This window comes from Thunnus maccoyii, chromosome 14 (assembly GCF_910596095.1).
Source record: "Thunnus maccoyii chromosome 14, fThuMac1.1, whole genome shotgun sequence".
NCBI classification, from domain to species: Eukaryota; Metazoa; Chordata; class Actinopteri; order Scombriformes; family Scombridae; genus Thunnus; species Thunnus maccoyii.
In genome coordinates, this window is record NC_056546.1 from 19,447,124 (window position 1) to 19,475,043 (window position 27,920).

The 27,920-nt window shown below is 40.2% G+C and overlaps 1 protein-coding gene across 2 annotated transcripts; it reads left to right on the plus strand.

The window, feature by feature from the left end:
* Positions 1-56: 56 nt before the first annotated feature.
* On the plus strand, positions 57-27,801 carry psme4a (proteasome activator subunit 4a). 2 transcript variants are annotated; one of them, XM_042432557.1, is made up of 48 exons: positions 57-898; positions 2,171-2,311; positions 2,583-2,699; positions 3,976-4,032; positions 5,609-5,653; positions 8,507-8,656; positions 9,795-9,858; positions 9,949-10,023; positions 10,462-10,584; positions 10,676-10,768; positions 11,693-11,958; positions 12,119-12,305; positions 12,394-12,483; positions 12,587-12,651; positions 12,926-13,076; positions 13,171-13,269; positions 13,373-13,442; positions 13,541-13,608; positions 13,729-13,944; positions 15,145-15,302; positions 15,444-15,539; positions 15,822-15,877; positions 15,991-16,047; positions 16,171-16,226; positions 16,606-16,704; positions 16,869-16,931; positions 17,006-17,101; positions 17,317-17,448; positions 17,546-17,755; positions 18,527-18,663; positions 18,868-18,921; positions 19,007-19,136; positions 19,253-19,334; positions 19,437-19,590; positions 19,761-19,830; positions 19,950-20,075; positions 20,171-20,323; positions 20,566-20,670; positions 20,776-20,867; positions 20,951-21,082; positions 21,192-21,400; positions 21,561-21,646; positions 21,774-21,902; positions 22,501-22,656; positions 25,886-26,048; positions 26,150-26,283; positions 26,414-26,554; positions 26,795-27,801. In XM_042432557.1, the coding sequence occupies exons 1-47, from the start codon at positions 702-704 to the stop codon at positions 26,546-26,548; spliced, it is 5,544 nt and encodes a 1,847-aa protein (XP_042288491.1). In that variant the 5' UTR covers positions 57-701; the 3' UTR covers positions 26,549-26,554; positions 26,795-27,801. The 2 variants fall into 2 exon arrangements, with proteins under 2 accessions (XP_042288491.1, XP_042288492.1); XM_042432558.1 differs by lacking the exon at positions 3,976-4,032 and having other exon boundaries at positions 59-898.
* Positions 27,802-27,920: the final 119 nt, after the last annotated feature.

Below are 27,920 nucleotides of genomic sequence, written 5' to 3' on the forward strand. Positions count from 1 at the left end.
ATTACTTTTAGGCTAGTTATTCTGGCCTTAACAACAGCAAATTACTGTTTGAAGAAACGCCATTAGAGGACACACGGTCTTAAGTGGATTTCAAGTCATCCTGTTTGAGTGGCTAAGGATAAGCATTTATAAAAAGAATGAATGAAGAGGCGAATGCTGGGAAGTGTAGTTCTCGCAGCAGCTAGCGGATATGACGGATGTGTTGTGTAGCTGGTAGCTGGGTGTCGTCTGCAGTGAGCTTTGCCGTAGTTGGATGAATCAGTCGACGTTGACAGTCCTTGGGATATGACTGTGCTTTTGTAGTAGGGAGCTAACTTTAGCTAGACCGTTAGCCGGTTGTCATATTTTTTAGGATTACGTTAACCGAAAGAGAAATATTCGAGTGCCAACGCGCTCTCCGGACAAATTCTCATTTTTCATTAGCCTTAATATCTTAATAAGATGACATCGACGATGTTAACGTTTGCGGGTAAAGGAAGCTAACTTAACTTGAGCTAAATGGTTAGCTAGCGTGTCGTCAACTTGTGAATCTCATAACTTAAGTCGCTGTGTGGGCCACAACAACCGTACGGTTCAATCTGAGACGGCAGCTAGCCGGGAAATTGCTAGCCGTTACATTAGCCGGGTAGCATAAAGGGCGAAGTAAAAACAGAGTAAAGTTTGCTAGCGTAGTGAAAGCTAGCCAGCTTGGGATCTGTAATATGAAAAAGGCACAGTCTGACACATTGGGATTTGTTCCTCAAAAAGACATCGTATACAACAAACTTCTGCCGTACGCGGACAGGCTAGATGAAGAATCCAATGATATTTTGAGTAAAATCAAAGGAAACTTGGGCCGAGCTGTCCAGCTCAGAGAGATATGGCCCGGTGTGCTGTTTTGGACGAGGAAACTTTCCACGTAAGTACTGTACCAATAATCTTAGCTATCCTAATTTGCATGAGCAGTTGTTGCTCATTTCATAACGCTTTTCAGTCTTGAGCCTCTTGAAGGTAACGTCAACAAACTGTTGCCTAATGTCGGCGGCCAACACTGAGACGTAATGTGCGGCTTTTCTGTGCACACGTTGTGTATTTGGCTCTAGGTCAACACTGAAGATACACTGTTTAACTAAATAAAGTTACAGTAATAGTTGTTGTTGGGTGGCTCAGAAACTCTCTTGCATTGCTTTATAATCTAATATAGTCCTAATGGGTTGTTTGCTTATAAAACTACAATCTGCCCAATGTATCTGATTAGGCACGGTATGGGTTTCTTAATCTGGGTGATCAGAGTGCCAAATAAACAATCTGACCCAGGCAGTACAGCACAGTAGTCAGGGCACAAAATTAGCACCAGCCACCAGCCAAATGCTGGTTAAATATGCAAGTGCCTGGTAAATTTGCTTCACTCACCAACCAAATAAACAATGGTAATCTATTGAGAGGCTGGTAAAACTTGAACATTCACCAGCAGTTTGGCTGGTGGACAAAAGTCCAGTTTGCACCCTGTGTTTTGTTTTGTTTTTGAAAGCAGAGAATCAGGTTAACACCAGATACCTCTAAATAAAACTAAACAATTTAAATGTTTCTTGTGAAGTTGCTTCAAGGGATTCCAATTTACACCCAACTTTTGATATGTTTGTAGACAGGAACATATTGTTTGTCGTGTTTCCACTGGATTTAGTTTCTGTTCAAGTTCACAACATTGTATTTTGTCCCCTTTTTGTATTTATTTAGTAAAGAGTCACACTGCCACAGCACAATTATTGTCAATATGACAGTTGATTACTTAGAGTGCTATTTCATTTTGTTGCACTTGGTTGCTGGGCTGTTTAATCCGTTTCAGTCCCATGCTGGTACATTGCTCTGTTCAGGAGTGACTCACTGCAGGCTCAGAGATGGAAAGTTTACTGTGGGGATGACCCAGATTCACTTCATCGGTATTTTGGCATATTAATGGTGATACAAACAGTTTATAACTGTCATTTTCAAAGGTCCCACACATGTTCAACTTTGGTTTTGTTATTTTAAAAAATGAACCAGTATTTTGACTCTTTGAAAATTTGGATGTCTGTGTAAGATCATAAGCACATTTAGTCTGTGTTGTTCATGCTGCTCACATGGGCTCTGACCACTTACTATGCATGTTAAAACTGGAGCAATTATTCCTAATTCTAATCCTCTGCTCTAGGTACATGCGCCTGTATGGACGGAAGTTCAGCAAAGAAGACCATGTGTTGTTCATCAAGTTGCTCTATGAGCTAGTGACGATCCCTAGACTTGAGATCAGCATGATGCAGGGCCTCGCCCGGCTTCTTATCAACCTCCTCAAGTAAGAATGGGCCCCTTTTGTCTTACACAACAAGATTGTATACATGATAAGCACAAACTTATTCTCCACTCCACTTTCTTTCATTTTTTCTCTCCACTAGTTAAATTAGATGGTTAAAAATATGCTGCAAAGTGACCATTGATAATATATTTTTGCAGCTTTATTGAGCCACATATTGAGCCATATTATGTTATATATTCCATAGGTTAAGACGATATGATGTGTTAGGATCTGTGTGCTTATTCTCTCCTGTTTGTGATTCATCTAAAAGGAAAAGGGAACTACTGTCACGAGAGGACCTTGAGTTGCCGTGGAGACCACTGTACGAGCTGCATGACAGGATTCTTTTCTCTAAGACAGAACATCTGGGCCTCAACTGGTTTCCCAAGTATGCCTCTTTTTTACTGTTTTTTTTTTTTTTTTTTTTTTTAAATATTGTAACTACTGAAAAAAACATACTACTCATTTCTGTTTCCTTTTGACTTTTTTTTCCAAAATTGGAAGTGATAGTATAAGCCTGCCCCCTTTATTTCTTCTACAAAGTTCCATTTAGTTGATGGTAAAACTCATTATAGAAGGACAATATACTGTAGAAAACAGAACAAACATTGTGGCATGTTTTGTACCTTCCCACTGGGAAAACAGAACTTGTCCAGTGACAGAGTTGCTGTCAATGGACCAGCTTATGTTGATGTGAATAAGACTGAAAAAACTGGAAGCTAATTGTTATAGCAGGATAAACAATTATTTAATCTTTGCGTTGAGCATAAACAAAGACCTTGTTGGTTTCACACTATTTGCCAAAACATTGCTGACATTTTCTTTTTGTCCTGATTGCCTTTAGATTAGCACACAAAAGTCTATTCATTGCAATTTTATTTACAATTTCTTTACTTTTCAAATGTTTTCTTATAAGTAGTTCACAACTAAATGGCTTACAGCATGTCATTGAATACCTACTGTAATATTTTAACAGCTTAAGCAATGGTACATAACCAGGTTATACATTGTTTACCTCTATTTGTCAGTTTGGTGCTTTGCAATCAATGAAACAGATTTTCAACAGGAAGTGTACTGAAATTGTGACTCTGACAAGTGATCTTTTGTTGAAAGAGAATATTTTAGACATCAAGGAAAATAGTTTCACAAGTCAGCTTTGTCATATCTTAGAATTACTAGGTTTTGGTGTCTGTAACTTGAAAAAAGCATATTACTTATTTTTGGACTAATTAATGGAGGACAAGTGGAAAATTCCTGAAGCCACATTCCTTTTTTGCAAGGAACAATGTCCACTACAACCTGAGCATTCAGTGCAGCTTTGGAGAGATTTTTAAATGTCTGTCTGCTCTACGCTGCACCCTATGAAGTTCTTACAGCAAGCAGTGCGAGGTGCTCTTTTATGGTGCTATGGGAACATTGTATGTTAATCACATAAACGCCTTGCTAGCACATCACTTTTTGCGTTACAGCCAATGAAAGCAAGCTGCTTCGGCTGATTGCCAGCTCACCTCTTTCAAAATGACACAGATGCACACAAAACATGATACTCTGATTACATAATAAATTGTATTAAGTGATGCATAGTATGTTAATATTTTTGAGTGACTGGCACTTTGTCGTGTGCTGAATGTGTTTTTTATGCCTTTGTCTCCTTTCACATTCAGTTCTCCACGGCCTCGTTCATCCTCTAAACTCATAATGCTAAAATTGGTTCAGAGGTGGTAAGGAAAATACTTCTCTTTGTGTTTTACTTTGAATTCATCCTTTGAGGCACTCACTTGTTTTTTTTTTTGTTTTTTTAATATATATTGCATGTGAAATCAAAAAACTGGACACCCCGTATGCAGCTTGTGACAGAAGATAAATTAAGGCTTAATCAATGTTAACATTTCACTCATATTGGAGACTGTCGCACTGCAGCTAACAGATTTTTTTACTCTCCTCCTATCCCACATATTTGCTATGACAGAAACATAATAGACATATGTTAAAAAATATTTTTACTGGGATCTCTTATAATAAGTCATGTCGTGTTCCCAGTATTTCATCTATAGTGGATTTTGTGGCAGCAATATAGTAACAGAATGATGATGACTATAATAGGAACTTATACAGTATATGATATGATACATTATATAATAAATTGTGTATTACCACATGAGCTGTCTGGCGTCAGTATTTACATTATTAACTTCTCAACAGTTATCTAGATTCTGGCCCAAGTTCAGAGACGATTTTGCTGTTTCATATCCCTCGTTAGCTTGTTTTGAAGTTAGCCACTCCTGCACTACTACACAGTATTTTCAAGTCATGGAGGGGCTGAAGCTCCTGTCACGTTTCATCCCCTCCTGGAATGTGCTGGGGTGAACGTGAGGGTTCACTCCAACTTAGATAAAAAGGTCACATATACTAGAGTCTGGGGTTCCCCTTTCCTGAGTGTCTGAGCACTATGTAATGGTACACTCAGTTTGACTGGTTGTTGTTGTTGGATTTGCAGTGCATGAGTTTGACCTCGGCCTGTGTGTTGTGGGCTTACACTGTTAAACATTAAGTAGTACCCATGCATTCAGGTACTGTAGTTGCAGTTTGGCTTGCAGAGTGTCACCCATAATTCAGAGTATTAAATGTATAGTATGTCAGCTACAAAAAGGACTTGAAAGATGTCAACATTAGTAACTAGTTTGTGAGTGGGATTAGCAGGGCATTTCCAGCAAGGCATGGCTTGAGCTTGCATGTGAGCAGAGAGGTGGGATTGCGGGCGGGGAGCTCAAAAGCTGTGGTTATATTGGTCCAGAGCTTTCAACACTGTTATGTGACCAGAGCCCTGAGATTGCAGTCTATATGTGAAGATAGTCATGTCAGGACTTTGTAATGTGTAAGAAGTTTTATTAATAGTCACAAAAACAAAACTACCTCCAACAAACTGTTACAGCAATGATTGAATTTAAGCTAGCATGTTCTGAATAAACGGTTAGGGAACTGTTGACATATCAATCTGTATTTTCATAGGCCAGCCAGGAAGTTAACCACTTTTGGCAAAACTGACTGTTTATTTTTAATGAAGTGATTGTAGTCTGTTAATGCCATTTTATTAAGATCTCCTCCCTACACACCAGCCCTTAAAGTTCTCTCTTTTACTGTACACCAGTCAGGTGTGTAAAGAAGTTTCTGTGTGCATGCAGTCAAATTCAAATTGCATTGGTGTGAAGATTGTTTAACTGTTACTCTAACATTAGCGTTTCAGTGCTTATTTGGATACATTAGTGACATTTTTTTTCTCTTTTTCTTTTATTCCAGCTCTGTGGAAAATGTGTTGAAAACACTTGTGAAAAGCTGCAGACCGTAAGTACACCTTTAATAATCATTGATCTGTCTGTGTTGCCCTACAAACCGCAGTAACTATGCTAACAATGAAACTGAGAAAAATGGCGTCCAAGTTGTTTGACTGTGCAGCCAATTGTATTATGGGTAGAAAAGTGATGATGTGCTTATTAAATATGTGCTTTTTAAGTCATTTTCATGGCTAAAACCCATGACAAATTGTTTGACCTATGACCCCAAAAATGCAGATACTGTACTCTGCCTTTGTATTACCCTAAACAGATATATAGGTAATGTAAAGGCAAAATGCAGTAATAACAATCTTAGTGTCTTCTTCCTGAGAAAATCTAACTGTAATTTGATTTCTTGTTACATTATATCTGTATTTAATTGTTTTATTGTGTATTAAAAGGTTGAAATAGATGAGTTATTAAGAAAAATTGGAGGAATCCTACAGCATTGTTTTGTGAGGTTTAACCTATTAAGATGGCTTGATGTATTTATTTTAATTGTAAAATTTATATATACTTATTTTTAGAATTAGATATATGCTCTTATGGAATATAATCAGGTTCCTGTCTTAATAGAGATAAACTATATCAATCAAATCTAGATTAATAAACTTTGAAAGTGCTGTAATGCTTGCTGTGTAGATAACAAGTTGAAGTTATATAAATTATGACTTAGCTACATAGTGTGTGAGGTAACACCTGATTAAGGTTGTGTTATGTGCTTCCTGTAACCCATTAAATATACGAGAGAGAGAGAGAAGGAGGAGGGGCTGTCAGTCTGTAGACTAATGTTGATGTACTCTGTTGTCCTGTTTAGTAGGGCTGTAGTCAACCAAAGAAAATGTTGGTCGATTGATTTGTACATAATCTTCAACTAATCGATTAGTCGCGGGGGGGAGGGGGTTCTGTTGGATGTAACAGGACAGAGTGCACAGTGAACTCAGCAGCCACACATTTCTCTGTTCTCTATTCCTCTGTTTAGCGTCGTCAGGTTAGGCTAACCCATTGTTGCTAACTGTGGAGCTAACCCCCTTTACTTTACCAGCACATAGGGAAACAACAGACGTGACTTTTTAGCATTTATTAACTGACACACTGGATTCTGTACTGTACATTTACTGCCAGACTGACAACTTACTGCTAACCTTTTCCTCTGCTCCGCTCGCATCCACTGTCACTTTCCTGCCGCTCACTCTTTCCCACCCGCTATGCAAACATACTACACAATGCCCTACTCCCAGGCAACGACACAGAGGTAGACTCGTGTGTTTTGAATACACCCCCGTTTTCACAGGTAATTTGTTAGTGTGTCCCTCTAGCTGCAGGAAATAATAGATTAATCCTGGAAGGCTACTGATGTAGCACTTTTCTCCTTATGAAAGTAACACAGCAATTATTCGACCAATGAGAATTTCGTTTGACGAGAGCATATCAACCAATTAATCGACCATGAGACAGCCCTAGTGTTTAGTTAGCAAGCGCTATCGCAGTGATAACCAAACTATTGCTATACACTACAATCAGGTTAGCTGACAATACACTGATGAGAAACCAGTGGAGAACACAAAGATTCCCTTCTTTGGATTGTCCTGAAATTAGCTAGAATACAGGATTTACAGGCACTGAGGCCTCATTCATTAATAAATTGGATGTCTGTCGCAGAGCACAGTAACTACACTTACTGCAGTTTGCCTCGGCTTTGGTTTGATTTTGTAGTTAATGCGATTTTTACATCATGATTTCTTTGACAAAGAGCAAGACTGATCTTAGACAATTTGTCACGAGATAAAACAGACTTGAAAAACAGAAAAGTTCAATTTCATCCATAACTTAATTTTGACAAAAATTGTAGTTTCTGCAGTTTGGTTTTGTAGGGCTGAGTGAATGTCCTATCTTTTAAAATTTGAGCTCCCTGCTTTTGAATGTTGTTGATATTGTGGATGTCGTAGTGGCTGAAGAAGACCGGCGTTTTTCTTCATTATTCCAAAGCTTTGCTGTCACCAACAGTTCCCTGAATGTGTTCATTTTAGTTGTGCGCATGCAGATATCTCGGGCGAGCTCTAGGACGCGTCCCTCAGTTTACTCTTAGGCAGATAATCCTATTATCTCATCTAATTCTGTCTTGTGTGAGAGTTTCCGGTTACTTTGAGAAGGGAGAGTGATTTGTCGTCAGCTTGAGACACCGTGGATCAGCAGAAGGAAGTAGACTCAATTTGAAGTAACAGTTTTTTGAACGCCTCCAGTGACTGTAGTATCCAAGAGGAGACTAGGTGACCTGAAATAACCTGCTGGGTTTACACAAGCACATAATGAACCATGACAATCCCCCTGTTGGACTATGAGCCCAGTGGAACCACAGGATTTACCCTAACAGCTAAAATGTGCCAGGTGTATGACTATAATCTCTCCTCTGTGGAACATTGCGCTCCAACATTGAAATTTCAGTAGCTGCTGATTGATGTGTTTTTCCAGTCTCCAGTCTGTAATATGAACATAATAAAAACACAGATACAGACCCAAAACGAGGATTTGATTATTTGCAGTTATATTATTGCTCTGAAGATATATATAGATATAAGTATTTATATGCGTGTAGCTTGGGTTTTTCTCCTCAGAGTCTGACAGTGATGTCTGGTTGTCAGTGACCAGCATCTGATGGTCCCGAGTTGTGTAAGGATGAGAATTGTAAGTGACCTAATAGGCTTGTCCATCTTTGCAGTGCTCTCTAAGCTGCTCTGCTGCTTGAGATGCTTCAAGTGTCCATATATACCCATTCATAAGCTGGTGAATGATATTAATAACGTTCCTCTCAGCAAATGTCATTTTACAAAAAAAAGCTAATTGTGATTCTCTGCTCATACAGATATTTTTCAGAATCTGCTACTCAGGAGATGCTGGATGAGTGGAGGCCGCTATTCTGTCCCTTTGACGTCACCATGCAAAGAGCAATCAGCTACTTTGAACTGTTTTTACCCACGACTCTACCCCCAGAACTGCACCAAAAGGGATTCAAGTAAGAAATTGTAACCAATTGAATTAGTAAACATTTCCATGATTGATTCTTGTGGCTGATTTTTTTAATAGTATTTTTCCTGCTTTTTTTTAACCACATCATCTGGTTTTCCATTCTCCCCAAACCATTACGCAGTGGTGTAAAGATGTGTTGAGTGATATCTTGGCAAACATAAGACCCCTTGATACTGTCAGAGCATCCTTTAAATGTCACTTTTTACCTAACGTCTTAACAAGGTTGCAGAATGTTGATCAGATGCATCTCTTCACAGCCACTGTATCCAACATTGCAGAAATAAGTCTAAGATTAATCTTGGATCATGATGGCAATACTGAGGAGTTTGCATGGAAATGAATTTCTAAATTACTATGTTTGCAACACCTTGCATGCTTTGGAGAATGCAGGAGGTTCTGTAGGCAAAGAGTACAAACTTGTATTCGGCAGGCTGCATATTAAAGGAGCCAAAATTAGTGAGGAGCATATATGAGAGGAGTTTGCATCGTTAAGGACTCTTAAAGAAAGTGACATTTATCATAGAGGCACACTTATTAGAGAGGGCTGTGCAATATGACCTGATACAGGAAATCTCATATCCCGATAAAGATATATATCATGATATTGCACAATTTCTGTAAATTCTATGAGTAGTTTCTGTGTGCAGCACACACGGAGAGCAGAAGAGAGTAGCCCGACCATAAATGACAACAAAACGCAGTAAAGACTCTCACACTGAACTGAAATGAAACAAGTGCACATAAATAACATAATAAACATAGTCTCTACTTCTTCTCGAGTAAAAAGCTAAGAAGAGTAATTTATTATTGTAATCTGCACAAAAGATGGATAAACTCCAAATGATGAAAAATATTTCTGTAAACAGTGTGATTTGCAACACAATGAAATAAATGATAATATGAAACGAGAGACATTTTTCTGTTGTCACACAATATATTGTCATATTGCACAGTCCTAAGTCAGGGTATGTTGAGTGCCCCTTTAAGTCCTGCCTGTCCCAGTCTTTCCCTGCCCCCAAACCTACTTTCATTTCATGAAATTTCCTGTAATGCTTTACTGTTAAATGTCACATGAACTTAGCAGTGCTGTCTTTTCCTTTTGTAACCATTTGATTGTCTGGCAGGTTGTGGTTCGATGAGTTGATCAACTTGTGGGTGTCTGTGCAGAATCTTCCGAGCTGGGAAGTGGTGAGTAGATGAATTTGTCAAAAAAAATGAATGTGTAGTTAACAGTATGTGTGTTTTCCCTGTGTAACATGTCATCCCATATCTTTTTAGCACCTGGTCAACCTCTTCGCTCGTTTGGCCAATGACAACATCGGCTACATTGACTGGGACCCCTATATCCCGAAGGTTTGTTGCCCTCTTTTTCTGAATAACCCCTTTCCACCACCCACTACACAGTTTTGTTTTTGTTTGTTTTTAAGGTTTGTGGCACATGCTTTCATGTGTGGCCTGACCTTTGGGATTTTGGCTCATGGTGTGTATTTCATGGACATGGTGCCTGTCAGAGAAACAAACTATCAAGTTTCCTTGTTGATCTTGTTCTCAGTCGCTGACGGGAAGTGACTTGCATCATGTTTGTGTGTCAACTGAGTGACTATTTTGATCCATCCATATGTGACAACACCAATATGTATAAACATGAACATACTTCTCACCTGTTAAGCCCAGTTAAAAATCACAAGGTTATGATACATTTTACAACAAATAACTCCACATCAACATAAGTATACAAGTCATAAGGCAAAGATTATTAGGCCTTAACATTTTCTTTTTTTCACATTTCAGATTTTCACAAGAATTTTGAGGAGTTTAAATCTCCCCGTGGGGACCAGTCCAATGATGGTACCACGGTATGTCACCAACGCCTACGACATCAGCCATGTGGTGCTTTGGATCTCATCGCTTCTGGTCAGTTCATCGTTCATAAATGCTGCTTTAATTGCAGCTACATTTAGTGTTGAAAACGTTGTCTTAGTGACCCATGCTCTGTCAATTTCAGGGAGGACCCAGCAAACAAGCTCAAGCACAGCTCAGTGGCCTTTTCAACAGTATTACATCCTTCTTCCACCCATCAAACCATGGCCGCTGGCTGGTGAGTCACTTTTTTACCAGTCAGCCAACTTTTTGTGATCAAAATATGACAGTATGTGTTACAGTTGACATTTTAAATTTCGCTGTAAAACATAATCTTGAATGTTTGTCATACTGAGGGTGTGATAAATGTGACAAGAAAAGAATCATAAACAATCTACAGAAATCATGAGTCATGCTGTTTAGACTGCTCCCAGTGAGTTTAAACATGTCACTCGTCCAGCTTGTTCCAACTAGCATCATGTTAACACGGCTTAACGGCACACGGCAGCAACGGTGTCAGGGGGAGAAATCATTCGTCATCATTTTTCTAGGAAGCTTCCCATCGGCTGCTTGGGTTTACTTCAGTATGTAGTTCAGAAATAACGAGGGAACATGTGAGTGAGATGGCTGCAATGCTATTAAAGGTCACTTGGAGCAGGCCCACATGCCTTTCTGTTTTGAGGAACCCCCCTCCATTAGATTTTGAAGAGCCACAGGCAGCAAAGTGTCCTCACACACAAACCTTTATTTTTGGCAAGGGGATGAGTTTGTGTGTATTCTAGGCTGTTGCTTGGAAACATGTGAGATTGTTGATCCATTTAGCTGAAGCTACTGAAGTCAGATCAGGATATATCATTGATTACTGGAACAGGAAGAAAAGTGGAAATTATAAATTCCATGTCAGTGTGTAACAAAAAGAGTCATCCACTGATGAAACCCAGCTGATATTGATCCCATGATTTGCTCTTCCATATAAAACAAGTAGGCTGTGTTCACAGTGTATTGGTCTGTGTTTTGCATGTCTCTTATGCCCTCTGTGTCTCTAGATGCTCTATGAAACACCCTCTACACTCTCCATTTGTCCTGACTACATGGAGGCACACTGTCCGCTTGTGTGTCACTACTTTGTCACGTAGCTGTCTTTTTCTGTCTCTCTGTTCAGATGAAGCTCATGAAGCTCCTCCAACGTCTCCCGGCCAGTGTCGTCCGACGGCTGCACCGAGAGCGCTACAGAAAGCCCACGTGGCTAACACCAATACCAGACAGTCACAAGCTCACAGAGGATGATATCACAGACTTTGTAGAGAGCATGATGCAGCCAGTTCTGCTGGCCATGTTCAGCAAAACTGGCAGTCTCGATGCTGCCCAGGCCCTGCAAAACCTAGCTCTAATGAGGCCTGAGTTGGTCATTCCCCCCGTGCTGGAGAAGTAAGTTTGCACCAAACTACAGAATTTCAATGATGCATTTGACCCAAGTTCTGCTTCTTATGAATCTGGCACACTGTTGCCAGTTGTCCGTTTTAGATAAGAGACAAGGCCACACTTTTGAAATGAACAAAGGGCTCATTGTTTTCTGCTTCTACCATAGAACATACCCTGCTCTGGAGACTCTCACGGAGCCCCACCAGCTGACAGCCACTCTGAGCTGCATGATTGGTGTGGCACGGAGCCTAGTGTCAGGTGGGCAGCGCTTTCCTGAGGGCCCTACTCACATGCTCCCCCTGCTCATGAGGGCTCTGCCAGGCGTCGACCCAAACGACTTCAGCAAGTGCATGGTGGGTGCTTCGTGCAGCGTTTATTCAGTGCCTTTATTGTTGTTAAACCTCTTCAAATCTAATGTAATTATTATTCCTGTCCCCACAGATCACATTCCAGTTTATTGCTACATTTGTGACTCTTGTGCCTTTGGTGGACTGTTCGTCTGCCCTACATGAAAGAACTGACTTGACAGAGGTGAATCACTATTATTTTTCTCACCTCATTTTTCACAAATAAGTGCAAGGTGTTAAATTATGCTTGCCGATAGCAACTTCATATTCTTTATATGGCTTTTTAGGTGGAAAGAGAGATGTGTTCAGCTTCAGCTGAGTTTGAAGACTTTGTGCTTCAGTTCATGGACAGGTATGTGGAAGAGTTTGGATGAAGAACATGTCAGTAATGTCTAAATCAAGATTCACATCATATTATTTCAATGTGAACATCTATGTTTGTATCAAAGTTTTATGTTCACATTCTGTTTTTTTATTTATCTGGCATCAGTCACTGTGAGTTAACATGACAAACTTGGAAAAAAAAAACTTCCTTAATATATTGATCTCTTGTATAAAGAAAACATAAATGCAGCAACACACATCAGTATGACTTGTTGCTCAAGAAATCAAACACCTCTCCGCAGATGCTTTGCCCTGATAGACAGCAGCACTCTGGAACAAACTCGTGAGGAAACAGAAACGGAAAAAATGACTCATCTGGAGAGTCTGGTAGAGCTCGGCCTGTCTTCCACCTTCAGCACCATCCTCACACAGTGCTCATTGGACATCTTTAAGGTCAGGACCCAGTCTTTTCACACTTCTCTCATTTCACAGTTTTCATTATTTCAAGTTAATATATGGACACGTTTGTCACATTGCTTTAAAACAGGTGGCTCTGGAAAAGGTGTTCAACTTTGCAACCACCAACATCTTCGAGACACGTGTGGCTGGGAGAATGGTGGCTGACATGTGCAGAGCTGCTTCCAAGGTGATTCTTGTGCACTCATAAACCTTCGATGTAGGTCCAAAGTATCAATGTCTTGTAGCTTACTTCTTACTTTCCTTATCCCTTGCCGTGCTTCTGTTTTCAGTGTCACCCTGCAGAGTCACTCAAGATGTTTGTGCCACACTGCTGCAATCAGATAAACCAAATTGTTGTCAGTAAGTACCAGCGAACAGGAATAACAGTTTCCATAAGAGGTGGTTTTCAAATAAGGTCTTTGTCACTTGCCTGATGCACACTTTTTTTTTTTAAACAGATGAGGAAGTGTTGAATGAGGAGGAGCTTGACAAGGAGTTGATGTGGAATCTCCAGCTACTATCTGAGGTGACTTAGCACACTCATGATTAACTAATTTCACCCCTAACTTTCCATTTTTACCAACAGCTCCTAATTTATAATTTTATACGTCACCATATTTGTCTCTTATTGCCGTATGCACCTCAGGTTACTCGAGTGGATGGTGATAAGATCCTGCCGTACCGCTCTGACCTGGTCCAGATTTTGCAGTTGACCCTCCACCTCAAGTGTAAGCAGGGCTACACTCTGGCTTGCAACCTGCTGCACCACATCCTCCGCTCCTCTGTCCTCATCTACCCCACAGAGTACTGCAGTGTGCCAGGAGGCTTCCACCAACAGATAAGTGACTACATACCCATTAAGGTAATTGAATGATCATTGATTAAAATAAAATCTCAGAAGCTCATAAAGCACTGTATTCTTGTATTCGTGTCTCTTAGGAGCATATACACTCAAAAAGTTTGCACTTTAAGCATATGACCCAGTGAGAAATAGTGTTTTAGAAACACTTGCAAGAATAGACATTTGTCCTTTAAACCAGATAAGTCAGACAACCTCTTGTGGCGCTCAGTGTGATCTGTTTTGATTAATTGTCTGATCCTCTCTTTAGATAGTTTTTCAGTGAAGACAGTCTGTACTTTGATCCCATTAAGTATCTTCCTCAGTAGAGGCATGCCTAGTAGATTACCTGGCAGGAGAACTGAAATGTGTCGCTTTCTGTTAATCACAGTTGCCAGGAGTAGTGTAGGCCTGGATTATTGTACTAGTGTTATGGGTTGAGGCAGTATCTAATTAAATCCATTTTTTCTTTTTTTCTTTTTTTAACCATAACACTGAGGTACAAGACCTCATTTTATTTATTTATTTATTTATTTAAATCCTCCTCTTTTGTTGCAAAGTGACAGTAAACACAGACACAGGTAGAGTGAGGAAACGTGACAAGAAGTAAACAAAACCCACCACAACAAAGAAAAGAAAAACAAAACAAAGAACAATAATTGTACAAAAAGTAACTGATATTCATATCATATATTGTTTAGTCTTTAATGCAGTGGCATGGTATGTTCAGCCATGTAAGAACTTCAGTTCAACAAGTTAGTCCATCAGAGTCCGTCAGTTGTTGGGTGAATGTTATTATTCACCCGAAATACTATAACAATGAAATAAACAAAACATTGTGAATAGTTCAGACACTCCTAGCACCTTTACCCCTCCGAGTGCTGGGAATGCCTGTGATTTCTCCTCTATTACCATTGAGGAAACATGCACTGACTCTCAAATTTGCAAGCTGTGGTCACTATTCTGATCTGTGTTTAGATTAGTTGCATTGGCAGATGCCCAATTTCTGTTTGACATATTTCTATATATGAATGTGACCCAGATCAGATAAGATATGAAATCTCAAATTCCATATCTATTTTCCCTGTTTACACGTTGATAGTGAAAAACAAATTGGTTCAATTTTATCAGTTGGCGCAACTGTAGCCTGACTGACATTTTTACTAAACTAATATATAAAAGTTTAAACTGTGTTTGTTGTTATTGTTGTTGTTGTTATTGCAGGACTGGGGTCGGCCTGGGGACCTTTGGAACTTGGATATCCGGTGGCATGTGCCTAGCGTTGAGGAGACCTCCTTTGCTTTTTACTTACTGGACCTGATCCTCCAGCCTGAACTTCAGCGCCTTCAGAGATTTGCACAGGGAGAACAGGACATGAGCAGGTAAGGAAGAACAAAACTGAGTGCACAGAAATAAGATTCTGAATTCCCTTGAAGTTGCTAGCTATAGACTGGAGTCGGTCCAGCAATTCAATTTGGCTCTATAATGCATTTAAATATTTATTTCATGTATATGTTTTTCAGAGATGATGTCCTACAGAGCCTGACCATCGTTCAGCACTGCCTCCTAGGAGCTGGGGGTCTGATGCCTCCACTGAAAGGAGAGCCCATCCCTGAACTGTGAGCAGTTGTATTTACATTCTCATCTCTTTCCTGACCAGGAAAACCAGAAAAAGACACTGTTGACTTAACAAATGATAGTCAGTCTAGAGGAGACCCTGTTGAATACTCATATTTATCATAGTGTATTATAAAGAACTCTATGATGGACTCAATACAGGGCAGATGTTTTGAGTAGTATTTTTATTACTATAAAGATCAAGTATCAAGTTTAAAATGTGTTACATACTCTACTTCCAATTCTAAGTAATGAAGTTGGCTTTGAACCTGCTTTTTTATCAGGGTTCAGAGTATGGTGAATCTCGATGAGACCACCCTCTACACGGGAACGGCGTATGGTACGTACATCACTTCGGTTTAAGACCTGTTGGATGATGAAAGTTCTGCTCACAGTCTGTAAAATGTTGGGTTTGTTGCAGTGTATAATCTTCTTTGTTCTTTTCACCTGCAGATGAGTCCAGAGAGAATTACAGAGATGCTATCTGTAGTGTGATGAGACAGCTGCTGCGTAAGTGTTCACTCAGTTATTCTCTGTCTCAGGCTTGTGATCTCTCTTTATTCTACAGCCAATTCCCAGTCACATTCAGCTTATCCGACAAGTCATCTGAGTTCCTGTGCCCTCTTCTTTCAGATTACATTCTGGAGCACTCTGAGGACGACACCAAGTCTCTGTTCTCCATCATCAAGGTAGGCAAACAGTACCATAATAGGCTGTATACTTGTGAGTCTTAACACTAGTTTGTGTTGAATAATATGCCAATATCAGGATTCGGACTAAAGAGCAAAACCTCTTGTCACCCTTTCAACCAGCATTTCCTGATATATTTGCAAGGGGTTGGGGGGCAATACAGAGAGCTTACTGTTAGAGCTCCACTACTGTGTGTCTACTGCAGAATCACTGTATACCACTGGATTACAAAACATACACCCACATGATCTCTTTTGAAAAGCGACAGTGGAGCACTGAATTTATTTGGCTCACATTGCATTATTTCATGTACAGCTGCTGTATGGATCCTATTGCCCAACACTAATCAATATTTTTTTTGTCTGTGATATCTTTCAGATCATCAGTGACCTGTTGCACTTCAAAGGTTCTCACAAACATGAGTTTGACTCCCGTTGGAAGAGCTTCAACCTTGTGAAGAAATCGATGGAAAACAGAGTGAGAAATCTGACATTTTATTGTACTTTCATTATTTGTTTGTTGTCTTTTATCCTGGGAAAAAATTTAAAATTCATGTACATTCCCTCAAAGCTTACTTTAAGTTACATCTTATGTTTAAAAAGCAATTCAAAGTGTATAATGCCTTGTCATTGTATTTGCAGCTTCATGGCAGAAAACAGCACATCAGAGCTCTGCTAATAGACAGAGTCATGCTCCAGCACGAGGTAGGTCGTTAATAGAGAAATTAGTTTTGCGGGTGTCATTTAATTATACCATTTATAACTTTGTGGTTTTTCAGCTTCGCAAGCTGACAGTGGAAGGCTGTCAGTACAGGAGCATTCACCAGGAGCTGATGAGAGATCTGCTGAGGCTCTCTACAAGCACCTACAGCCAAGTGAGTCTCACAGCAATCCATCGTCTGCATCTTAGCAAAGCATCGTCAGTGTGTCGACTATAATTATTTTTCAGCTTACTTTTCATTCTTTTTTTATCATATAATCACAGATTATCCATTACACATAATAAATCAATAGGACTAACATTTTATTTGAGCTTGTAATGCTCATGAAATCAATAATACCTTAAGTGAGGCTTTTCATTACCTTCCAGGTGCGCAGCAGAGCTCAAAATGTACTGTTCACTGCATTGGGAACCTACAATTTCTGCTGCAGAGATCTGATCCCCCACGTCCTACAGTTCCTCAACCCAGAGAACAGCAGTGTCACGCAGCAGCAGTTCAAAGTATGACAGTCCTCTCTGACACGTCATGTTATAGAGTTTCCATATTTTGGAAGTTAAATTTAAAATTTCTCCACATGCTATCTCTTTACTTCTTTAGGGTGCCTTGTACTGTCTTCTGGGGAATCACAACGGAGTGTGCCTGGCCAATTTGCACGACTGGGAGTGCATTGCTCTGACGTGGCCCGCTATTGTGCGCTCTGGCCTCAGCTCAGCCATGTCCCTGGAGAAGCCCTCCATTGTGCGGCTCTTCGATGACCTTGCAGACAAAATTCATCGCCAGTATGAGACCATCGGCATCGACTTCTCTGTAAGAATAACCTTTTTACAAATGGATCATAGAATCAAAGGCGCTTTGTCTAGCTTTAACAGTTGAAGATCAGTAATCAAAATATCTTGAAACCGGAGGTTAGCTTTGTGTAAATTTATATCAAAGGTTATTATTTCTGCTTTTACTTGTTACTTTCCAAATTAGATATTAAACCATAAAAACAGTAAAAAACATATATTATTTGAAGCTTTAGTACTGAATCCCAATTCAACTTAATCAAAAACTAATAAAAAATACAAAATTATAATGTAGTTAATCCCTCCTGAAATAATTACTTGTTTATTGCTACTCTAACATCAGAATGACACTTATCAGTACTGTGGGAATATTTTTACAGAACTTCCCTCTTTCAGTACCTTCTCAAACTCCTCAAATTAATCTGAGACGGACAAACTGGTCCTAAAAATGATTGAATAGAATAGTTTTTATACATTTTTAGCTCTGTGACAATGTAATAACCAGACTGTAGCTGTCACTGTTATAACACATAGACTCACCATCAGAATAAGTGCTCTGAATATGATTCCTGATCACAGGTTTAGTGAAAGTTTTACTTGAACACATTTCCTCTTACTATCATACTCATAAAAAAGCAGATTTCATCACTCTCCCTGCTCCCTCTGCTGTCAGCTAGTTCAACAAAACACTACTTCCGAAGACTTCCGAAAGCTTGTTTCAAGTTTCAACCTCTCCTACATGTAACACGATAAATTAATTTCTGCTACTGTTTGTATCTTTACATCCCTCTAGATCCCTGGTGAGTGCTGTGATGTGGCCAAACAACTTATGGTCACGGGCAGCCCCTTTCCCAAAGAGCCTGTTCTTTCGGCGGAAGAAGCAGCAGAGGGCCTGAAGAGACAGGATGCCAAGAACTTTGAGTCTGTGGAGTAAGTTCACACCACTTGATTACTGCTCGCGTCTCAGAGTGAAACACACACAAACTCTCTGTACATGTCAAAGGTTTTTCAAAATGTTGACACACAACCTATCTGCTAATAGAAATGTTTACTCTACATACAACCTTTATGTGAGCATGATAAGGTTGGTACATAACAAGTGCAACAACTAATCATGTTCTACTTTTTTTGTAGGAAATACAAACAGCTCATTGGTGATCTGCTGGACCGCCTGAGCAACAGGAACATGTAGGTTGATTTAATATATGCTTCTCTAAATCACAGTTATATTTATTTATTACTGTCTGTTACACCCACTTTGTTTTTGTTCCAGGCCTTGGAAGTTCGAACAGATTTCAATTGGCTTTTTGTCATTGCTGCTGAGAGATGACCACCAACTTCCACCACCGGCTGTTTTGTTCTTTGTCAAAAGCCTCAATCATGACTCCCTCTATGTCCGCAAGGTGCAGCACTCATGTGGTTCCCTCCCACGGCCACTCACAATTCATGATGAGACAGAAAGTAGTAGTGCTTTGATTCACAACAACGGCATTTGAAAATGTCTTATTTTCTCCATTAGGTGGCGATATCAGCTGTGGCAGGAATCATGAAACAAATCAAGAGACCACATAAGAAAGTCCCAGTCAGCCCCTCTGAGCTCTGTAAGCATTGTGAAGTTTTGATTTGTCTAGAGCTCTCATATTTCATACTAATTTTAGTTTTTAAAACTAATTTCAAAAATCTTATCTTGCAACCAAAAAAAGGTGGAGTGAAGGAGCCAAGTGGCATCGTCGCTGGAGACCGTCCAGACAACCAGTGGCTCCAGTATAACAGCAGCAACTTGCCACGCACACAGCAGGATTGGGATCGCTGTGTGTTTGTGGAAAAGACTCACTGGGGATACTACTGTTGGCCAAGGTTCATATTTTATAATAAAATTACATTGTTTTATCATCTTTTTTTCTTATTGTGTTTCTGTGACTGTCTTGATATATATATATATATATATTGAGCTGATTTCTTGGTATCTGCCCATTCTCCTCTTTCACCCTATTTTTATTTACCATCACTTCGTCATCGTTCTCTAGAAAACTGATGATGTATGCTCCACTGGAGGAGCAACCCAAGCAGAACCTGACCAGAGAAGAAATGACAGAGGTTTGTGTACAATAATGAACACACACCCCAGGGAATATATAGGCACATTTAATTTAATGGTGAAAGCATCCAATCGTATGAAGTAATGTTAAATTTTATTTTCATGCCCTTCCTCACAGCGGGAGCAGATCATCTTTGACCATTTCTCAGACCCAGTATTCATCAATCAGTTCATTGAGTATCTCTCTCTTGAGGACCGAAAGGGCAAAGACAAGTTCAGCCCTCGCAGGTTCTGTTTGTTCAAGGTGAGATTCACTGAGAGTACTTTCAAATGTAGTAAAACAACTGCAGTCAAATGAGCAAATAATGACGAATTTCTTTCTTTCCCGTGTTCTTCCAGGGATTGTTCCGCAATTTTGGCGATGCCTTTCTGCCTCTGCTGCAGCCACACATGGAGCGCCTAGTGGCCGACTCCCATGAGAGTAAGCAGCGTTGCGTTGCAGAGATAATCTCTGGCCTGATCAGAGGCTGCAAGCACTGGAGCTACACGAAGGTAAACATTTGAAGGTAGTAAGGTGGCTAGATGTTCTGCGTTCTGGGCAGTACCTTTCTAAATAAAGACATAATTTTACGTAACTTCTCGAGGTGCTTTCATTTGCATTGCATAATTTGTGAGGGGCCTTCCTAGACCCCACGACCACTGTTAATTCCTACTTACTGTGGTTGTATTGGTCACTTGTTGTACATATGTTAACTTTGTCTTGAGAAAATATTTATCTCTGCGCTGTTCTCCAGGTTGAGAGCCTTTGGGTGCTGTTGTGTCCACTGCTCCGCACTGCCCTGTCCAACATCACAGTGGAAACGTACGCAGACTGGGGCACCTGCATCGCCACAGCCTGTGTAAGCCTTTACTTTCTTAACATCCATTATGTCTTTATTCTTCCATTTGTAAAACTTTTGTCACTCACCCTTTCATCCTCATGAATCTGTTTCTGGCTTCTACAGGAGAGTAGAGACCCGCGCAAGCTTCACTGGCTGTTCGAGATGCTAATGGAGTCTCCAGTCAACGGAGAGGGGGGCTCTTTTGTCGATGCCTGGTGAGTAGGAAGCTTCGCCGCCTCAAGCAGATTTTGATGTGGCTAACAAACTCTGATGATTGTGCTTCTTTTTTTCTTGTCAGTCGTCTCTATGTGCTGCAAGGAGGCCTAGCTCAGCAGGAGTGGCGTGTGCCAGAGCTCCTCCACAGGTTGTTGCAATACCTGGAGCCCAAACTAACACAGGTCTACAAGAACGTACGGGAACGAATTGGCAGGTGAGCCGCTCTTTACAACCCCCAGTACACATGTATGGATTCGCTTGCGAGTTATTGCGAACTGTATTCTTTCTGTCTCATCTTATCCTCTGATTTCACATCCTTCCAGCGTGCTCACCTACATCTTCATGATAGATGTCAACTTGCCATACACTCAGCCAACCACTTCCCCGCGCATCTCGGACTTCACAGAGCGAATTCTGTTGCAACTGAAGCCCCTAACTGAGGGCGATGAGGAGATCCAGAACCATGTGGTTGAGGAGAATGAGGTGGGAGAGCAGGACGAGAGAACTCAAGCAATCAAACTGCTCAAAACAGGTGGGTTAGCTCTCCATTTCCTGTCTCTAACACTGGTTATTGGAGGAATGGTTGAAACAATCGGGAGGTTATTTTAAGAGAAATATAGGTTTATTTTGTCTAACATCCCTAATTAAAGCATTCTTTTAACAAACAAATTCCTGTCTTCAAATGTCTGCAGTGCTCAAGTGGCTGATTGCAAGCGCTGGCCGCTCCTTCTCCACTCCTGTCCCAGAACAGCTACGGTTGCTTCCCCTGCTTTTCAAGGTGAAACATGCTCTCTTGTTAGATTAATTTAGCCCTGACCCCCCCCAGCTTCTTCACCGCCACACTTGAAGTGACTTAAAATAACACAATGCCCTAACTGTTAACCCGTCTCTGTCTGCTGTTTCAGATTGCTCCAGTTGAGAATGATGACAGTTACGATGAACTGAAGAGGGACGCAAAGACCTGCCTGTCTCTGATGTCTCAGGGACTGCTCTACTCAGAGCAGATCCCCATGGTCCTCAGTGCCCTGCAGGAGGTGAGTCATCCACTTCTTACCTGCATCACACATGACGAATCCTCGCATTTTATAACCTATAGATTAATAAAAGGTTCAAACTGAAATAAACTTTTGAGTCAGCCCTGCTGACCACTCATTCTTAAATCACTCTGTGACAAAATATATTGTCATTATAGTGTCATAGTGAGTGCAGCTCCCTGGAGTATAAATGAAAAAGGTAACTGACATTATTCTGGAGGTTTACCTGGGGATAAGGGTACACTTTCTGGTGTGCAACTGGTATTATTATTATAACATAATATGAAAATAAAAAGGAAATGGCCAACATAATATTCAGTGTTGAGGAACAGTCATTAGAAACTGAGCAGCTTTAGGCTGTAAATTGGTGTGACACATGCACATCGACTGCCTGGACTTGTTCATGTTCACAAATTCTGATTCAACTGTTTGATATTGTGTAAATTTTCAAAAATTGGTGGAATTCCCCAAAAGCAGAAACTCTGTTACAAAACCCCCCTAAATGGTGTCCTCATTCACTGCAAGGTCTGTTCCTCTTGTGAAACAAATGCTCCAAGTCTGTTATTGATGTGGGATGGGTTTCTTGTGTGTGTTGCAGATTGCTGGCAGCAGCTCCTGGCACGCTCGCTACACAGTGCTGACATACCTCCAGATTATGGTTTTTTACAACCTGTTCACCTTCATGAGTGACCAGAAAGCAGTGAATGATGTCCGCACACTGGTGATAAAGCTGCTGGAGGACGAGCAGCTGGAGGTAAAAACAAGCATTCATTCAAAACTGTTTCAAATCATTGAGAATAGAAAGCCAAAAACTGAACTAGGTCAGTTTGGCATAAGTCACTAGAAGATGGTTGGAAGATGGACAGACATATGGCGGTCTGATTATATAATAATCGCCAAGCTATTGGCCAACACATGCTTGTTTATGCTAGCAGCCACTCTCACTGTCTTTCGGCTTCACTGTAGTGATTCAGCACTCTCCTCCTGGCTCTCCGCTCTCTTTCCCCCCCTCTGGTCCTCTAGCTGTTGCTATGGAAACCGCAGGCTGCAGTAATCTGTTGCTATGGAGATAACGTTTAGATTGAAGGAGGATGAGAGGGAGAGGGATGGAGTAGAGACAAAGGAGAAGTGGGGGATGGATGGAAGTAGCCATTTTTTTGGCCTCTTCAACTAACCTAAGCCTGATTTAACGTCTCCGAAGGTCTCGCTATATGAGACTTTTCTTTCCTGTCATTTATTCAGATCCACCTTTTTATTAGAAGATTACACATGTTCATAGAAAATCAACTGACACTAAGACATATTTCATGTACAGTCAGACATTGTCCAGTGATCCTCTTAAGACGGCCTGCCCTTAGATTAGGGTCCAAAAGCTGTGCCAAAAAGGGATGAACGATTAATTGATTGATCACAATTAGACAAAGACTTATAACACTGCCTGACCCCCCAACCATCACCCGAGTATTGTGTTAACAGTTTGACATGGGGACTTCTCTGGTCATTTACCTGTAAAACAGTCTCACACAATTCAGAGGAATCATGGGTAGTAATCTTGATCAAAATCAAATGTTGTTGAATGACCATGGAGGGCAGCTCATTTATCTCTCTCACTGCATTCACTGACATCTTCCTTTTATTATATTACAACGTAAACAGTGTTTTTTAAAAGAAAACCTGCTACTTTATAAAAAAGGTGAAAAATAAGTAACTTAAAAATACACTTAAGAGTAAAACTGTAACCTTATTTGCCCTAGTGGTCCTATTTAAAGTAAGAAGCCTTTCCTCTGGGGAACGCTGCTCAAAGATCTGCATAATACCCATTTAAAAGTTTATCTCTCTCACTGAGAACAGAGCCATAAAATAAATATGCAAAAGGCCATTTTAGCATCCCACACACACATCCACCCCCAGTCCCCAGCTGGCTGCTATTTCCATCCAGCTGGCCAGTGTACACACCAGTGGAACACCCTGCCTAGTGACATTGTTCCTGTGGTGTGTCTTATACAGTGAAGCAATAGGTTGTCAGTAAGGTGCTTGGGCTTGTGTCTTAGTATGAGAAATTAAAAGAACTAGACTAGACCAGACCAGACTAGACTACTTGGCTACACTGTTAAATTATTCCACAATGGTTGGAATATAAGATAATCTTTTAATGTTCGGAAAAAGACTGTTTTAAATATTTTGTCAAATTTAAATGGAAATACAATATTGAAAAGCAAATCAAAAGCAAAAGGCCACAAAAATAAAGTCATCTTATTTAAATATAATACAGTACTCATGAGCTCCATATTTTCAGAGCCTCACATAGCCAAGAAAGGCACCTCACTTCTGTAGTAGAACTCGGCACTGTTATGCATAACATATTTTATATTTTATCTAGTTTTCGGGTTGTCTGTCCATCCGTCCCATTCTCGTGAATGTGATATCTCAGGAACGCCTTGAGGGAATTTCTTCAAATTTGGCAGAAACATCCTCTCGGACTCAAGGATGAAAAGAGTAGATTTTGTTAGCCAACGGTCAAGGTCATTGCGACCTCATGTCCATCCCATTCTCGTTAACACAATATCTCAGGAACGCCTGGAGGGAATTTCATTACATTTGGCACAAACATCCACTTGGACTCAAAGATGAACTGATTAGAATTTGGTGGTCAAAGGTCAAAGGTCACTGTGACCTCACAAAGCAAGTTTTTTGGCCACAACTCAAGAATTCATGCACTAATTATGACAAAGTTTCACACAAATGTCTGATAGGATAAAATGATGAAGTGATGACATTTTATATCCAAAAGGTCAAAGGTCAACTTCACAGTGACATCATAATGTTCTGCAAAAACACTTACCTGGCCATTATTCAACAAACGATATAACTCAGGAACAAAAGAGGAGATTGTGACCATATTTCACACTTGAAACTATACTGAATTGGTGTGTAGGACAATGAGAGCCAGGTCACTGTTACCTGGAATGAGAGCCAGGTCACTATGACCTAGACTGATGCCAAACATGTCAGCCCACCAACCAAACAGGAGACATCTGGAATATTGGGAAAAGGGCGAAGTACCCCCCACACACACATAGTGCAGAGACGCCCACTCGCATTTGGTCAAAGTCCAAGATAAGTGAAATTGAGAAATGTCCCACCCTTCTTTAGGATTTGGGATAGCCAAAGAGTCTGGTAAAGAGGATGAAACTTATCCACCCAACACGTACACATACACACACACACACACACAGCCTGTCTTCATTATAAAAAGGCATGTCACGTTCTGTAACGTTGGAAGATATCTCGTATATCTCTACGTTTTTAGTAGGGCAGCTGTGAATAAAGAGATTCCCCATCTGACATCTGTGTCTCGACCAACTGATTCCTCTTTGATCCACCTCTTTCTGCCACAACAGGTGACACTAATCTTAGGTTCCCACCTTGAAACTGTGGTGTTTTTATTAAATTCCTTCAAAGTCTTCACTACAAATATTATGAGTCTGAACAGACATGGATGTAAACTGCAACTTGGCTGGCTGGTGGAGATATACAACCACAAAGTGGTATTTCTAGTTATACATGTTTTATTACTTTGATTGAGGGTCACCTGATATGCAATTATAGGTGTACAGTGAGAAAAGAGGTACAAAACAAAAACTGGATTAATGATTCAAACACAGGGAGGATCTGTCTTACCCTCTTTGGATGACCTTTGAACAACCTGCTTCTCTTTTAGTATAAATCATCCTCAGTCCTAATTTGTAATGTGTTTATAATTGGAATTCTACATTCTGGACTTTTTTATAAATTTAAAATATCATTCAAGTACCCATTTAGCAGACAAAATCCCAAAGGACATTATTATGTTGATTACAGGGAAGCAAATTTGATCTGTGTAATCAGTTGGATCATTATAATTTGTGTTGTAATTAATACTGTCATATAGTGATATAGTGCACTTCAACTTCCCATCTCCTCTTTCTCTGTTTGTTTTGTAGGTAAGAGAAATGGCCGCCACCACACTCAGCGGCTTCCTTCAGTGCAATTTCCTGTCCATGGACGCCCCCATGCAGGCACATTTTGAGGCTCTGTGCAAGACTTGCTTGCCTAAGAAGAGGAAGAGGGAGCTCGGATCTATAGTGGACACTATACCCTCTGCTGGTAAGGAACTTATCTAGGTTTAACTTCTCACAAAAATGTGTCCATACATGTATGCTATTCTCTCTCATTTTAATGGAATCCCTCCTGTTGTGTTTTCATAGACCTGGTGCGGCGCCATGCTGGTGTTCTTGGGTTGAGTGCTTGTATTCTCTCCAGCCCATATGATGTGCCCACATGGATGCCCCAGCTGTTGATGGACCTGAGTGCTCACCTCAATGACACCCAACCCATTGAGGTATGTGTAATCACCTTCTGTAGTCTTTATATTGTTGCAGTGTTGCAGTTGCCTAGCTCTTGGTGTCCACAAATATTCACTGACTAATAAATGACAAAAATAACAAGAATATGTTTTTGTGGCCTTCCAGATGACTGTGAAGAAAACTCTGTCTAACTTTCGGCGGACTCACCATGACAACTGGCAGCAGCATAAGCAGCAGTTCACAGATGACCAGCTGCTGGTCCTGACTGACCTGCTGGTCTCCCCCTGTTACTATGCCTAAAACCAGGTGAAGCATTTTAACACTCACACTGTCCATGAGACATAAATATCACTGAATAAACACGCAAGCACACCCAAAAGACATCCGACTAGATTAGCATTCATTACAGAATAACACCTATGTCTTAGGGGACATATAAATCTTTTAAAGGGATATTTTATAGGGATGAGTGAGAACTCTACTCACAGTTTTGTGTCTGTTTTTTGTTTCACTTGAATCCTCTTGGGACATCCTTAAACTGTACAGATACCAGCTTGCAATGGGGAGGAGGCTCCAGTCCATGACTGATGAAACATGCTGCATCACCCTGGAAGAAGAGTGACACACAAAGGAATTGAGTTGTGGCGCAAGGAAGGATTGAAAAGTTGTGTATTTTATGTATTTAGCTCATTTACATTTCTACTATACTTAATATTTAAGGATCAATCATAGCAGGGATGAACGGCCTGCAGTTTGTAACATTACTGTACAGACTTTTCTTCTTTTTTTTTTTGGTTTGTTTGCGTGCACGTGCACGGGTGTTTGTGTGTGTGTGTGCGTGTTAATGGGATGCTTGAAGACATCTGCTGGTGTCCCACACATTTCTCAGGATTATATCCCAAGTATCAACTCTGAGCCAACACGATGTCCTATTGAAGGACATACTCTTTACTATCTTCCAATAGTGAAGTGTTTGTTACAAGCCACAGAGAATTGACTATTGAACAATGGTCTCTTTAGATTAGACTTTAACCTGCAACACACAATGTTTGTGTGACTGTTTGATCTATATATGATTATATACATCATGTATGCATATATCATGGTATAGCAAATATGCACAAACATATTTATTTATTTATTTTACTTTTTTTGAAGTGCTATGTTTTAATTCTTTGTAGAATATTTCTGAAAGTTAGTAGACGGCTGAGCTTTTAGCAGTGGAGCCTATTCTCATCTACTCTTGCAAAGAAAGGGAGAGGGCCCGCTCCCTGCTGCGGTGCTGTGTGATGCGTTTGCTGTGAGGACCTGGGCACAATTCAATTTCATACGTCTCAGTGCAAGAAAATAACCAAACTGCCTGTCCGTAATTGTGACCTCTTCCCTCTGTATCATTGACCTTTTTCTAAAACCCTGTGAGGTTGAAATTATTTTGGTTTGCATATGTTTTCCCCCTGATGACTTGAAATCAGTCTAAGCATTGAAGCATTTAGTACCTCACATGTGTATAGTGTAGTGCCAAAACTGCAGTGATTTTTTTTTTTTTTTTTTTTTTTTTAGATGTACTGTTTGCTTATTGAATGACAATAAATTGTTTGTTAAAAAAATCATTTGTATTGTCTTATACATAAAATATTGCATGCAAACAATAGAGTAATTCCAAATTCTTCAA

What these genes read in the sequence shown, in the direction of transcription:
- psme4a (XM_042432557.1), top strand. Translation starts at nt 702, where the DNA reads ATGAAAAAGGCACAGTCTGACACATTGGGATTTGTTCCTCAAAAAGAC. An exon ending in TGCTTCCCCTGCTTTTCAAG is followed by an intron (nt 21,647 to 21,773) that starts GTGAAACATGCT and finishes CTGCTGTTTCAG; the next exon opens with ATTGCTCCAGTTGAGAATGA. An exon ending in TGGAGGACGAGCAGCTGGAG is followed by an intron (nt 22,657 to 25,885) that starts GTAAAAACAAGC and finishes TTTGTTTTGTAG; the next exon opens with GTAAGAGAAATGGCCGCCAC.